The sequence below is a fragment of the Marmota marmota genome, unplaced genomic scaffold (genome assembly GCF_001458135.2).
Source record: "Marmota marmota marmota unplaced genomic scaffold, marMar, whole genome shotgun sequence".
NCBI lineage: Eukaryota > Metazoa > Chordata > Mammalia > Rodentia > Sciuridae > Marmota > Marmota marmota.
In genome coordinates, this window is record NW_026000093.1 from 30,790,991 (window position 1) to 30,806,015 (window position 15,025).

The 15,025-nt window shown below is 35.5% G+C and overlaps 1 protein-coding gene across 4 annotated transcripts in view; it reads right to left on the minus strand.

Annotated features, from left to right (window-relative positions):
- Positions 1-8,117: 8,117 nt before the first annotated feature.
- Positions 8,118-15,025, minus strand: part of Impa1 (inositol monophosphatase 1) — a 34,349-nt gene continuing 27,441 nt past the window's right edge. For all 4 annotated transcript variants that reach the window (XM_015485916.2, XM_015485911.2, XM_015485914.2 and 1 more), the window contains 2 exons: positions 10,724-10,875; positions 8,118-9,908 (listed from right to left, as the gene is read on the minus strand). In XM_015485916.2, coding sequence (XP_015341402.1) covers positions 9,793-9,908; positions 10,724-10,875 — 268 coding nt within the window. In that variant the 3' untranslated portion in view covers positions 8,118-9,792. The remainder of the gene's footprint in view (positions 9,909-10,723; positions 10,876-15,025) is intronic.

Consider the following 15,025-nt stretch of genomic DNA (forward strand, 5'->3'; position numbering starts at 1 on the left):
ATGCGCACTTGCGCGGACTGTGTATGGAACCCAGGGCCATGTACTGTATTCTGAGTGAAGAAACCACAGAACCCTCAGGAGAGGAAATAAACCCACATTTGAGTGTCAAGGAAAGGCTTATTTGGATGAAGTTGCATATGAACTAAAACCAAATACGTAGAAAATATACAAGCAAAAGTTAAACATGTGAAAGTGGATTGAGCCTGAGTTTGGATGGAGTTAACAATGGAAAGTGGGAGAGAGTAACAAACCAAAGACTGCTTGCCGTGAACGTTTATAGAAGAAGGTGCACTCAATTCACTAATGTCAAACTATGGAACCAGCCTAGGTGTCCATCAATGGGTGAATGGATAAAGAAAATGTGGTACATACACACATGAGATTCTATTCAACCATAAAGAAAAAAATGAAATTATGTCATTTTTTCAGGAAAACAGATGGAACTTGAGACCATTAAGTTGTTAAATAAGTCACACATATATTTTTTTTTCTCATGTGTGGAAACTAGAAAAGAAAATGGAAAAGAAAGTTGGGGAATGTCATTAAAAAAAGAAGACAGATCAGTAGAATAGAGGAAAGGGATCAGGAGCTGGGAGGAGAAGGAGGGGCAAGTGCTGGAGAGTGATATTGGCCAAATTATATTGTTATATTGTGTGCATGTGCTTACATGTAACAACAAATCTCACCATTGTGTACAACTATAATACACCAATAAAAAAATGAGGATGGGGATGGGGATGGGGATGAAGTTGCACTGCCAAAGCTCAAGGAAAGCCTGAACTCTGGGTGGAATATGTGAGATTTAGGTGAGGGTGCTGACAGAGCTGGAGAGGGGACCAAATCTTGAATGGCCTTGTAATCCATAGGAAGAAATTGAGGCTGGACTCCAAGAAAATGGAGCAGCTTGCAAGCTGGTGATATTTGTCTGCATTTAGAAAGATGCCTTGAGCATCTGTGTTCTCAGACCTTATCTGTCATCTTGTGTAAAGTTGAATAAGTGCTGTGAAGGATTTACTACTCGAAAACCTAAGGACATAAAAGACATGTAGAACAGAGAGTGCTGTTGCAGCCTGGAAAAGCCCAAGCAGCGGCACAGGTGCACCTGGTCCTGCCTGCCAGAGCATGCCAACGTGGGTGGCTGGACAAGCTGTGGCCACCTGGAGATCTGAAATATGAAGGCACCTTGTCGGTTATGAGACTAAATCTAATAATGTTGCTGTACTTTCCCTCAACATGAGTAGTATGTTGTATACTTACTTTGTTCCTCATATACCCCACCTCTAGATCTCCATCATTCAAGAAGCTTCTAAGGAAAAGGAAAAGAAAACCCAGGCACACTGTAGTGTCTTGGTGCCTCCTGCCTTGAACTGCTAGAAAGGCCACAAACTTCCTGAGAGGTAAGCAAGATGTTGGGCTAATGTTATTATTAGTGGATCAATTATTTAACAGGAATGTTGAAGTATTTTAGAGGAAAAATATCCTCAAGTATAATAAAAAAAGACAAATATTTCATTTTATATTTATGTTTCATTTCATTATGATTAATGAACCACTTTTACTAACTGAATCTAGGAGACAAAACCCAGGCCAAAACACATTCAGGGTACATATAGCTCTGCTTAGGGGAATGTGAGTCAATCCACAATACAATTTAAAAAGAGTTACCTTGATTTTAATTTTTAATTCTTTTTTTTTTTTTTTTTGCAGTGAGTAGGATTGAACCTAGGGTCCTGCCCATTCTAAGCACATACGGTCACTGAGCTATACCCCCAGCACTCAATATTATTAAACTAAGTATTTAGTCATGAGGTTATTTGAGAGGAACATAAAATGTTTTGAAAATGAAAATGCTGAACATAAAATTATTTCCTATGTGCCGTTTGCCATCTAGTGTTAATTTTGGGAACTAAAAAAGACTAATAACAATAATTTCCCAAGCAGGATTACCAAGTGGCAAAGGGCCCACTCAAAGTAATATTTGATTTTAATATATCAAACTGTACCACAAAACTCTCTGATCTGAGGATGTGGATGAGTGGGTGGATGGACGAGTGGGCTACTTTTAAGAAATGACTTATTTCTGGGAAACAAAATGCTTCTCAATCCTGGCTACCTCATCATTTTACCTGGTGTTATGGTTTAGATATAAGGTCCCTCAAAAACTCATGTGTAAGATAATGCAAGAAAGTTTAGAAGTGAACTAATTGAGTTGTGAGAACTTTAATCTAATCAGTGGATTAATCCACTGATATGAACAAATGGGGCAGCAACTATAGGCAGGTGGGAAGTGGCTGGAGGGACTGAGTCATTGGGGGCAGTCTTTGGGGTTTATATTTTGTCCCTAATGAGCAGAGCTCTCCCTACTTCTTTGTTGCCATGCCCTGAGCTGCTTTTTTCCACCATGCCCTTCTGCCATGATATTCTGCCTCATCTTGGACCCAAAGCTATGGAGTTGGCTATCTATGGAATGAGACTCTAAAACAGTGAACTCTAAATAAACTTTTCCTCCTCTAAAATTGTCTTTTGGTCACAGTAATGATAAAACTTCTGAGAAACTTAGAAATATAGAGAGAGTTGGGCCATACTCCAGACCTAGGAAATCAGACTGGCTCAGATGGGACCCCATCAATGGCATGTTTTAAAAGCTCCCAGGCAATTCTAATGTGCATCCAGGGTGAGGGCCACTGAGTAGTGGATTCAGACTGTGGACCCTACTGAGCTTTATCTCTACAGGAGTTTATTACTTAGCACATTACCTCATGCAGGGAGATAGGGCTAATTATATAACACTCATGTGCCTCAGTAAAATGAGGAAGACAACTTTTCTAGGGATTTATGTGAGAATTAAATATGATAATGAATATCAAGTGCTTAGCGTAAGTGGCACATTGTACTCAATAAATAATAAACATTATTGAATAACAATAGTTATTATTAAGGAAAATATTTTATGAGCTATCTAAAAAAATAAACTTTAAAGGATATGAGCTTATTACACAGACTGTATTAGAAATTAGAACACAGTACCTGGCATTTTCTGTGGCATATTTTTATTCCTTTTAAACAAGTAAAACATATAGGACTGAATGCCTGCTCAATCTGAGGACTGCCACTCTTGAGAGGACAGTATTTCTTATCCAATACTGACCTAAAGCACTTTATAACACAGTAAGTTATTCCCAAGTTATTCACAGTGATGAATCATGGATTTAAAATTCCCAATTCCTTAGAAAATTTCTTGCTTGGGTGTGATGTACTCTCCTAAATTAATCAGGGACAGAAGAATACAATCTACAAACCATGGTGACAGTAGACACAGCCCCCGGCAGTTCAAGAGGAAAAGAACCATTATGACTTACAGTTTTCTTTACAGTCATAAAAAAAAAAAAGCTAGTATTATGCAATCTGTTTTGGGCAGGCAAATTGTCTGTAAAGGCTCAGAGGAGTTTGGTGAAGACCTGGTTTTTCAATGTTAGTTGGAGTCATATTATAAACAACAACAACAAAAACTACTTGGCCATAACAAATTGGATGTGGGGGAATAGAGAAAGGTAAATATCAAATATGACAGGTTCCTATGGGGGGAATGGATACACAAGAGGAGGAAAAAATTCTTAGTAGAAAATTAAAGTAATTTGATGTCAGACATGTTGACTGAAAAAATAGAGAACTTTCAGAAAGGGTATCAAGGAAAGAGCTAGAGATTGAGAGCAAAAATTCAGAAGGTAAACAAGGACAGTAGGGTTGAAATTTGAGTCAAAAGAGAGGATGTGATAGTCAAAGTCATGGGCATGAGTGAGTTTCTCCAGAATGACCAGATAGTTGGAGATGAAGACTATGAATGGTACTGCCAGAGGAAGAAAAGTCAACAAAGGAGATGGACAAGAGGACAAAGGGGGAAATTTCAAACATCTTAACACCAAAAAAAACAAATAACCCAATCAATAAATGAGCCAAAGAACTGAACAGACACTTCTCAGAACATGATATATAATCAACAAATATATGAAAAAATGTCCATCATCGCCAGCAATTAGAGAAATGCAAATCAAAACTACTCTAAGATTTTATCTCACTCCAGTCAGTATAGCAGCTATTAAGAATACAAACAACAATAAGTGTTGGTGAGGATGCGGGGGAAAAGGCACACTCATACATTGCTGGTGGGACTGCAGACTGGTGCAACCAATCTGGAAAGCAGAATGGAGATTCCTTGGAAAACTGGGAATGGAACCACCATTTGACCCAGCTATCCTACTCCTCGGTTTATACCCCAAAGACTTAAAAACAGCATACTACAGGGACACAGCCATATCAATGTTTATAGGAGCACAATGCATAAATAGCTAAATTGTGGAACCAACCTAGATACCCTTCAGTAGATGAATGGATAAAGAAAACACACACACACACACACACACACACACACATATACATACATACTCAGCAATAAAAGAGAATAAAATCATGACATTTTCAGGTAAATGGATGGAGTTGGAGAATGTCATGCTAAGTGAAGTAAGCCAATCCCCAAAACCCAAATGCTGATGTTTTCTCTGATAATATGAATGCTGATTCATAATGGGGATGGGGGTGGGGAGCATGGGAGAAATAGAAGAACTTTAGATAGGGAAAAGGGGAGCGAGGGAAGAGAGAGGTCATGGGGTAGGAAAGACAGTGTAATGAAAGGGACATCATTACCCTAAGTACATGTATGAAAACATGAATGGTGTGACTCTACTTTGTGTACAATAGAGACATGAAAAAATGTGCTCATTTGTGTAATATAAAGTGAATTGAATTCTGCTGTCATATATAACAAATTAGAATACATTTTTTTAAAAAAAGAATAAAAAAACACAGAGACAAGCAAATGGGAAAAACTGCAGAAGGTCAATTAAATTAAAGGCAGAAAAGATTTCGTTTCTGTAAACAAAGACATCACTGGTGACTTCAAAAAGAGTAGAACCATTGGAGAAAGAGGTTGAGCCAGATTGGAATTCATTCACATTATTGTGTAGCTGTCATCATCTTCCAATGCTGTATAGCATTCATTATGTGACTATTCCACACCCTTTTAAATCCATTTTGGTTTTGATGGACTTTTGGATTGTTTTCTGTTTGGGGCCATTACAAATAATGCTGCATGAATATAGTTGGTGGACAAAAGTATGCATGTTAGGTATGTACCAAGAAGTGAAGATACTGCATCATGGGGCAAGATCACCTCTATTCATGTGGTGAAGCGCCTTGATTTTGATGTCATCAGGGGGTTATGTGCTGCTGCTGGGATTTTGTCTAGTTTAGCCATTCTTGTGTATGTAGTTGTACAACTTTATTATTTTGATTTTATGACTGATAATATTATTTTAAATATATTGTTTTATAGAGTATGAATACATACTCTATATGTATGTATATGTATCAAATACATATTTGCTTTGGAATTGGATTATCTTTGTTAATATGTGGAGGTCATACATTCAGTAGTTTGTCTCTATATTGCAAACTCTGTGGGTTATGCTTCTGAATCTCTCTAAATGGTGTTATTTTGATGACAGAATTATTAATGTAGCTCAAATCATCAACCCTCCTTCTCTCCCTCCTTTTATTTTTTCAGTATCCCTAAATTGCCAAGGCTGGCCCCAAACTTCAGATCCTCTTGCTAAGCCCTGAATCACTGGGTTTACAGGTGTGGACCACCATACCCACCTTAATCCTCCTTTCATGTTTTTGTGTTTACTGTTTACCAGTTCTTTGCCTAGCAAGGCCAGGAAGCTTTAGGAGTCCTTTAGGGGAAAATAAATATTTTGGAAATGAAAATATTTTTAGAAGTATTGTTTTTATCTTTAACTGGCACTGGGGATTGAACCCTGGGCCTTGGGCACAGTATGCAAGCATTGTACCTCTAAGCTACATCCCCAGCGTTTTTAATATTTTGAGACAGTGTCTCACCAAGTTGTCCAGGATGGCTTCAAACTTGCAAAGCTGAGATTACAGGCACACACTACTGTACCTGGCTTTTCCCCTCTTTGATATTTAGGTTTATGATCCATCTAGAATTGATGTGCATACATGGTGCAGTAGGATCAATATTTTTCCTCCTTTAATATGGACATCCACACCATGTATTGAAAATACTAGCCTTTTCTTTACTGCACTGTGGGGCCACTTTTTATAAACTAGGTAGCTGTGTATGCTTGGGTCTATTTTTCTGTATTTTATTGACATGCTTATCTAGATTTGTGCTAGTGTCACTATTTTAATTAGAGTTCTGAGTCTTGAAAAGCAAACATAAAAACAGCAGTCATAACATTACTAGAATGAAATGGTGTTTTTGTATAAGATGTTAACAGTCTTCTCACTTTGCTCTTTTGCTTTCAGTTATATCTGCTCTGGCTCTCCACATCTCCATTAGTTGTTAACCTTCTCATTTTTTTTTTTAAGTATTTACTTTTCTTTTTTAGTTGTAGGTAGACACAATACCTTTATTTTATTTTTACATGGTGCTGAGGATCGAACCCAGTGCCCCACGCATGCCAGGCAAGTGCTTTCCTTCTGAGCCACAACCGAGCCCTAACCGTCTCATTTTATCTCCTGCTAGTTTGAATGTTGACTGTCTCCCAAAGGCCCATGTTAGACACTTGGTCCTCAGGATTGCATTATTGGGAGGTGGAGGAACCTTCAAGAGGTGAGGCCTAGTGGAAGGTCTTTCTACCACTGGAGATGTGTTCTCAAAGGGGATTTGGGGAGCCTGGACTCTCCCCTTTCCTTTTTTCCTGGCCACAGAGGTGAGCAGTTTTGCTCCAACATATCCTTTTCCCTGATGTGCTGCTTTGCCACAGGCCCAAAGCAGTGGGGACAACCATTCATAGATTGAACATATAAAACTGTGAGCCAAAATTAACCTTTTCTTTTGATGCTAATTATCTCAGATTATTTTGTTTTAGTGACTGAAAGATGCCTAACATACCTAACTCCCTCAAACATTATTGAGAATTTGACTGGGAATGTACTGAATCTTTAGATCAATTTAGCAAGAATTGATATTTGAGCAATGTGGAGTTTTTCAAACCATAAACATATTATTTTTACTAATAGTAAGATCTTTAAATTTTTCTTCTCAGTAATGTTTGCTAGTTTTTCTGTGCAGAGCTGAAATGTGCACCACTGCTAAGTATCTGATGGCTTCTTTTTATATTACTGTAAATGGTGTCTACATTTAATTCTCTTATGTTTTGCTAGTTACACAAATGCAGTTGTAGTAATCTTATCTATATTGACATTACTTATTCTAAGGGATTGCTTGTAGATTCTTTTGGATTTTCTAGTTACATAGACTAAAAATGACTATATAGTAATTTTATTTCTACCAATCAATTTTACTTAGTTTCCCTGCCTTGAACTTAAGGCTATAGATCTCCTTATAAATAAAACCTTACATGCATCCCACTCATTTGACTATATATTTCAAGACAAGGGACCATCATCAGAAAGTTGAAGACGCTCAAAAATGTAAGAGACTGCCAGGCGTGGTAATCCCAGCGGCTTGGGAGGCTGAGGCAGGAGGATTGTGAGTTCAAAGTCAGCCTCAGCAATTTAGAGAGGTACTAAGCAACTCAGCGAGACCCTGTCTCTAAACAAAACACAAAATAAAGTTGGGACATGGCTCAGTGATTGAGTGCCCCTGAGTTCAATTGTGGTATCCCTCCCCCACCCCCAAAAAGGTAAGAGACCAAGAAAAGAAACGTACATTAAAAACATCTGAAAATGAGTAATTTGAAAAGGAAAATACAGAGGACAAAATATTTATATTATAAAAAAATACTATGAAGAATAACATATTCAATCAATGAATAAGAACAAAGTACCTAAAAAAAAGTCAATGGATGCATTGGAAGATAAAAATACAGATAGGTAATATACCCTGCTTGTAACATAGATGTCAGGTCCATCAAAGAAGTTCTGCTACTCAAAAACATCTTCCAATTATTATTGGATAATCCACTTGCAAACAATCCATTTTCAATATCTAAAAACTTCTAGTCACTAAGAATATACATTCAATCATAATGGCAAATTTCAAATAATTGTAATTTACCACAGAACTCCTAAAATTAGTTTAAACTATAAACTTTAATAATGTTAATATCAACTACATCTTTAAAGTTTTATTATAAGTCATTTTAATTAAAATAAACTTAATTGAAAAAACAACCTGTCTCAGAATTACACAGTATGAGATGTTTTAAGTGCATGTAACTAACAGTACAAATACAGTAATGATAATACCCAAATGTTAGTAGCATACAGATTAATGTATCATATGTACTCAACAATGAAATTAGGCCCTATCTTGAAAATTGTATACAAGCACTTTTCATTTTATCAATTACAAGGTTCAAATGCACCTGTAACAAAACGTAACAATCTGTTAAATGCCAAGGGAAAAGACTAAACAATAAATTAATCCTTTAAATATGTCTACAAACCAATATAATTTTCTTGTTGAGTTTGATAGGCTAAAGGCTATTAAATATTTAGAAGCAATGAAATTAAATACAGAGTTTGGGAAGGAATCAAATAATTAAGTATCAACAGTGTATTTGTTGGCACAATCAAATTGGTGTCTACATCTCTATAAGAATATTAAATATAGTAAAATGTTATACTATATCTACTCGGATACCTGATGAGAGCTTTCTAAAGTTTCTTGTATCTTTCACAGGGAATACATACAGGGAATCCAAGCATATGATATAACACGTGCTTTGGAAAATACATTAGTTGCAGAAAAGCCCACAATAAGCAACACTATCTGGCGGTATAGCAAAATGAAATGATGTAGTAATACGAAATATAAAACAGGATAATAATTTTTACTCCAACTTGAAGCAAAAATAAACAATGAGCTCATTACTTATGTATCTATTATAACAAGGAAATGCTGCTCGAAAACATTCATTCTTGCTGGGGCATGGTGGAGCACTACTGTAAATTCCAGTGACTTGGGAGGCTAAGGCAGGATGATCACAAATTTGAGGCCAGCCTCAGCATCTTAGTAAGACCCTCACCAACTTAATGAGACCTCATCTCAAAATAAAAGTAAAAAGGACAGGGAATATAGCTCAGAGGTAAAACATCCCTGGATTAAATCCCCAATACCAACCAAAAAAGTTAAATACACATTTTACGATGTTTATTTTGGATATGCTAATATTTGACCGGTACTTTGCTAAGTACTACAGGTACAGTGATGATAAAACAAGGTTTTCTGCCAAGAAAGAAACAAAACCTTAATCTAAGTAGTTGTTATATTCTTAAGGTATGGCTTTTGAAACAAATAGAATTTTTTCCAAAAAGGTAAGTTTTAAATTGAGTGTTTATATATACAAATAGTAATTCAAACTAGGCATGATGGCACACACCTGTAATCCCAGTGACTAAGGAAGGTGAGGCAGTAGGATTGCAAGTTTGAGGTCAGTCTAAGTAACAAGAGGATCATAGTTAGAAACAACACTACTAATTGACAATTTTAATTGATAGTTCATGAACTAAAATCCTGTTTATTTTTCCCAAAGTATATTCTTACAGGCAAAAATTGTTCAAAACAATAAAACAAATATTACATCTATTTTTGCATACTTATTCTATGGAAAAAGTTTCCATTTTTAAATCAGGACATCAAAGACAATTTAATCAATCATATCCTCCTATATCTGAAACAGATATCCATCAGTGCATCAGCAAATCTGAGGAAAGCAATTGTGACTGAATACAATGCTATTGTAATCAATCTTCATCATCTCTTTGTAAAGGTATTATCTGAATTTCTTTGGCTATCCTTTCTGCTAATGCTTTACTATTTGCAGCAATTATTCTTCGTGACATCAAATCAAATGGTCCACCTAAAATCAGATTGAGAAAACAGTTATATCCTGTATAAAAATAATTCAGAAAAAAACAAGTATAGCTATATGTATCATGAACAACCTTAACATTTTAATATGTTCAGTTTTCTTAAAAAAAATCTACTATCAGATAATTATAATGTTTAAACTTAACAGTATATGACTGAATCTCTAAGCATTTTCAGTAAATACCAGGGTAAAGGTGGATCTCAATTCAGACCAATCTGAAAAATGTCTTCTTTTCTCTTTTTCTCTTTTGTGCATGCTTATTACCTTTTCATTGTTTGAGATCTATGGAAAAGAATCTGACTTCAATACATTTTCATACTATTGTCCTTTCTCATTTCCTATTTCTTTGCTGCTTTTTTCCCCAGGTCATTGGGGAACTCCTTAAACCCAAATTCATTCCTTAAACATTTTGCTCTCAGCTCAAAGGAGGTATTATTAAACCTCTTTAGGCCCAAAGTAGAAAATGATAATGAAGGAAGTCTACTGTCAACTATCACCATGGTCACCATTCAGAAAGTTCTTGGTAAAGCCTCAAATCGAATGACTGCCTAGACTTTCTCTACAGCCTCTCAAGAATTCCTGATACACCTGAAGGGGTGTAGCCATTTGTCACTGTTAGTCGAATATTACCATTATTTCTTATCCTTGCTTCTATCTACTGTTTTTTAGACTTTGCATCAAATTGTATAGCTTTTTTTTTGCCTTAAAAGCTGAAAATTTAACATGTATCAAACATTTTTTAAAAACCCTATATGGAGAGGAAAGTCTACACAGAAAAATGCTTTATTGTCCCATAATTTTACCTGTTACATCCATTAGCACTCCACCAGCTTCACTAACAATGATGCCAGCTCCTGCCATATCCCAGCAGTGAATTCCCATTTCATAATATGCATCTGCTCCTCCAGTTGCCACAAGGCACATATTAATAGCTGCCGTTCCAACGCTCCGGATTCTAACATTTGAAAATAAGATTGGAAAAATCGTCCTCTCAAATAATGCATTCCTCCTTACTTTCAGTTTACTTTAAGTGTTGACAGACAACCTGAACCAATCTAGAGGACACAAGTAAAAAACAGTGGTCTCTGATTTTGAAATAAAAGACATAAAAAATTTAATTATCTTGGTGTACTATATAAATCAAAAAACTAATCCTCACAAAGCAATCATTTAATAAGATAAAGATAAAAACAAGGGTTTTTTTCAGAAAAAAAAATACTGAAGAATATACTGAAAGTCTACTATGATAGCATTCATGTATATTCACATGTCTAAACCTGGGCACTAGTTTATTTTACATACATACACACACACACACACACACACACTCGCTCTATAGTGTAAATAGACTTTAGGAGATATAAAACATCATGCTATTGGTCATCCCAACTGGGTGTGCATCACACATGTATCTGAAGGAATAATATTAGCCTTGTCTGGGATCTGCAGAGACCTCAGCCTGTCATGGAAGATTACTTTGGATTTGTCTTCTCACAGTAACTCTTCCTTAGAAATATACCAAGTTAAGGTAAGTACTGGTACTACTTGATAGCCACTATAGTATTAACTGAGTCATGACAGAATCAAAAAAAGCTAAAATTAATGCCAGGAGCAGTGGAGCACACCTATAATCCTAATGACTTAGGAGACTGAGGCAAGAGGATTACAAGTTTGAGCCTAGCCTGAGTAACTTAGTGAAACCCTGTCTCAAAATAAAAAATAAAAAGGGTTGGAGATATAGCTCAGTGTAGAGTGCTCCTGGGTTCAGCCTCCAGTACAAAAAAAAATTTAAACAAAAGAAAAACTATGCCAAAATTAACGGGCAAGTTTGATGTTTATGTAGTATCAAAGTATCTTCCCACAAGACACATAATAATTGCAACAGGAAAAATATCATTTTTATAATGTTCTACAGTTCCCAAGGTATCAATGTTATCATTCATAATGGAAAACAGGACCATGTACCTCCTGATAAGATGCCTTGAGAAGAAAAGAACATAAAACTTCTGTGGCATTCTTGCCAAAAAATGCAGAATCTAAACAAACAAGAGGAAATCAAACCCACCCAAGCAAGGAGACAAAACTACAAAACACATGGCCTATAATTCTAAAAATATTCAAGATCAAAAAGACAAAGACTATGCAAATGTTCTACACTAAAGAAAACTGAAGAGAAAGGACAACTAAATGCAATGCACGCTCCTGAAATGGACCTTGGTTTAGAATTGTTTCAAATTTTGAATAAGACTTCTATATTAGGTTATGTATCAAAGTTAATTCACTGATTTTTTTTGCGGGGAGGGGGGGGATGTGTACTGGTGAACCCCGGAATGCTTAACCACTAAGCCACATCCCTAGCCCATTTTATTTTTTTTATTTTGAGTCAGGGTCTTGCTAAGTTGCTTAGGTCTTCCATAAGTTGCTGAGGCTGGTTTTGAACTTGTAATCCTCACCTGCCTCACCTTCCTAGACCACTGGGATTACAGGTTGTGTACCACCACACCCAGCCAAATTCCCTGATTTTTATAAAAATACCATTTTTATGTTACAGAATGTTCCTTTTATTATTAAAGAAATGGATATGTTTGTGTGTATTTAGAAAAAGATTTATCATGTCTGCAAATTACTCTCAATTTTTTTTACTGAAAACTCTTTTTTAATCATTTAACATCTGGAAATAAGGCAGTGAGTTCTATCCACCAAAATCTTTCAAAAAATCTTTTTTAAAAAAATTCATAGGGGGGGCTGGGGATATAGCTCAGTTGGTAGAGTGCTTGCCTTGCATGCACAAGGCCCTGGGTTCTATCCCCAGCACCGCCAAAAAAAAAAAAAAAAAAAAAAATTCATAGGGCTGGGGATGTGGCTCAAGCCGTAGCGTGCTCGCCTGGCATGTGTGCGGCCCAGGTTCGATCCTCAGTGCCACATACAAATAAAGATATTGTGTCCGCCGAAAACTAAAAAATAAATATTAATTTTAAAAAAATTCATAAAGGTGTTTTTTCCCCCTTCTCACATGGGATATAATTCATAGTAAAGGTATTCTTATCTCATGCTCTGAAAAGAACACACTAAGATCTTTTACAAATAATCCTTTGATATTCCATTGAGGGACTGACCCTAAGTTAGAAGAACAGCTATGATGGCTACTAGTAAATCTTCTAGTGAACATCTGAGTTCTCAAGCAAGGAGTTTAAGAGTCAAGAAGAGCATATTCTTCTATGGACAAATATTTTCAAAGGATTACCAAAAAGGTTACATGATTATCAAATAATAAGGCCATGACCCCAATTCTTAATTTTGTGTCTGAATCCTTAGTCTGACCCTCCGGTAGAGGTATTATGGCAAAGAGTAAGGACTGTCTATGGTATCACAAAGATTTGAGTTTGCTCCCATGCCCAGCTGCTTAAAAACTAAAATTGTGAAAAAGTCTGATTTTAGCTTTCTGGATATCAAAACAACAATACCAATTTACCTTGGATGACTACTGTAATGACTACAAATAACCTAAGTTAAGCACTCACAGAGTGCCTAGCACAGAAAAGGTCTAGTGAAAAGTAGTTATGTTTATGAAGAAACTTTCCCTAAACCATTGTCAAACACAATCTACAAGAGACACAGTAAATGAATTCCTCAAAATTAAATAAAGGTACTTGGCCCACAGTCATTTTACTTTATTTCTCATAAACAGTATTCCCTAGTTAGCAACCTATTAGACTATTCTTTTTGTTTAAGACATTCAACCAGATTATGATTCTCTTGGTCTCATTTTGTTTTGTATTAGTAATTCTGAAGTCACATTCAAAAACTTAAGAATCAGCTGAATCCACAGACCATTAAAAATATAAAAATAAAAATAAAGAAATCAATATATATTCCTGGTAAATCAATATATATCCTGGTTAAACTATTGAAAACATCCTAAAGTAAAAATTGTATTTTACTTAAGCCAATGGCAAAATAAATGGTCAAAGTTGTAAACACTTGCGGCTCTTTTATGGCTAACATAGACATTTTAGTGTCCAATGTTAAAGAGCTTCCTTCAAAAGAGCTGTGGCAATAGATTTTTAAAATCACAGTGTTCCTGCCTGAAGGAAAACATTCTGGGAGGTTCTACAGCCACATGACAGTGATTCTTTTACTTTACTCACTACGATTATGGACCACAGATTTATAGCCTACAATCACAGTTTGTACCATGGTCAAACTATACTTTTAATGTCTAGACTCCTAAAAGAGAAGTCGAATTTTGGAGAAAAGAGAAAGGATCTAGAGGCTAGAGTTATGGTATTATCTCCGTCTAGCTGTATGATCTCAGAAAACCACTTCATCTCACTGTGCCTCAGTCAACTAGACCTACAAAATAATGGCTTATTTAATGATCTTTTTGACCAGTGCCAAGAGTTTTATAAGTTAATAACAATATTTTCAGGGAAAAAAGGTAGAAAGGTAGGAACAGTTGGCAGTAAAATAAAATCATAAAAACATACTATTATTACATAGCTTTTTACACATGATTTTTCATTCAAACTAACTACAATAAATGTCAGAGAAATGCTACTTAATATAGTCATAACCTATAGATCTTCCCAAAATATTAAGGAAAAATATAAAAATAAATATCTTAGAAAACTAAAACATCAATTCAATTTGAATTAAATATCCTATCAATATCCTCAGATACTTTAATATGAAAGAAAATCATAAAAACAGAAACTAAGAACAGAAATGGACCCAAATAAATATAAAGTTTTTTTTTAAAATCCAGATGATTAAACTTAGAAAAAAAGTGGGGTGACCCCAAATTATATAAGAACCAAATAATAAATTACAAGGTTCCCAAAGAAAAACTTGGCGAGTAAAATAAGAAAGAATTAAAAAAGGACATAGAGAAAATGGTGAAATGTAAGACACAAAGGATGTAACATTCCTAACTGGTGTCTTGGAAGAAAAAAAATGGGAACAGCAGAAGTGAAATAGCATTTCACTTCAATAGACATTTCACAGCAATTGACATAAATCTACACACTGAAACAGAAAACTAATCCAGAATGAGCTATTCTAAGATAAATCCTTGCAAAAATATTAGCCTTCAAGGGTTTTTTTTT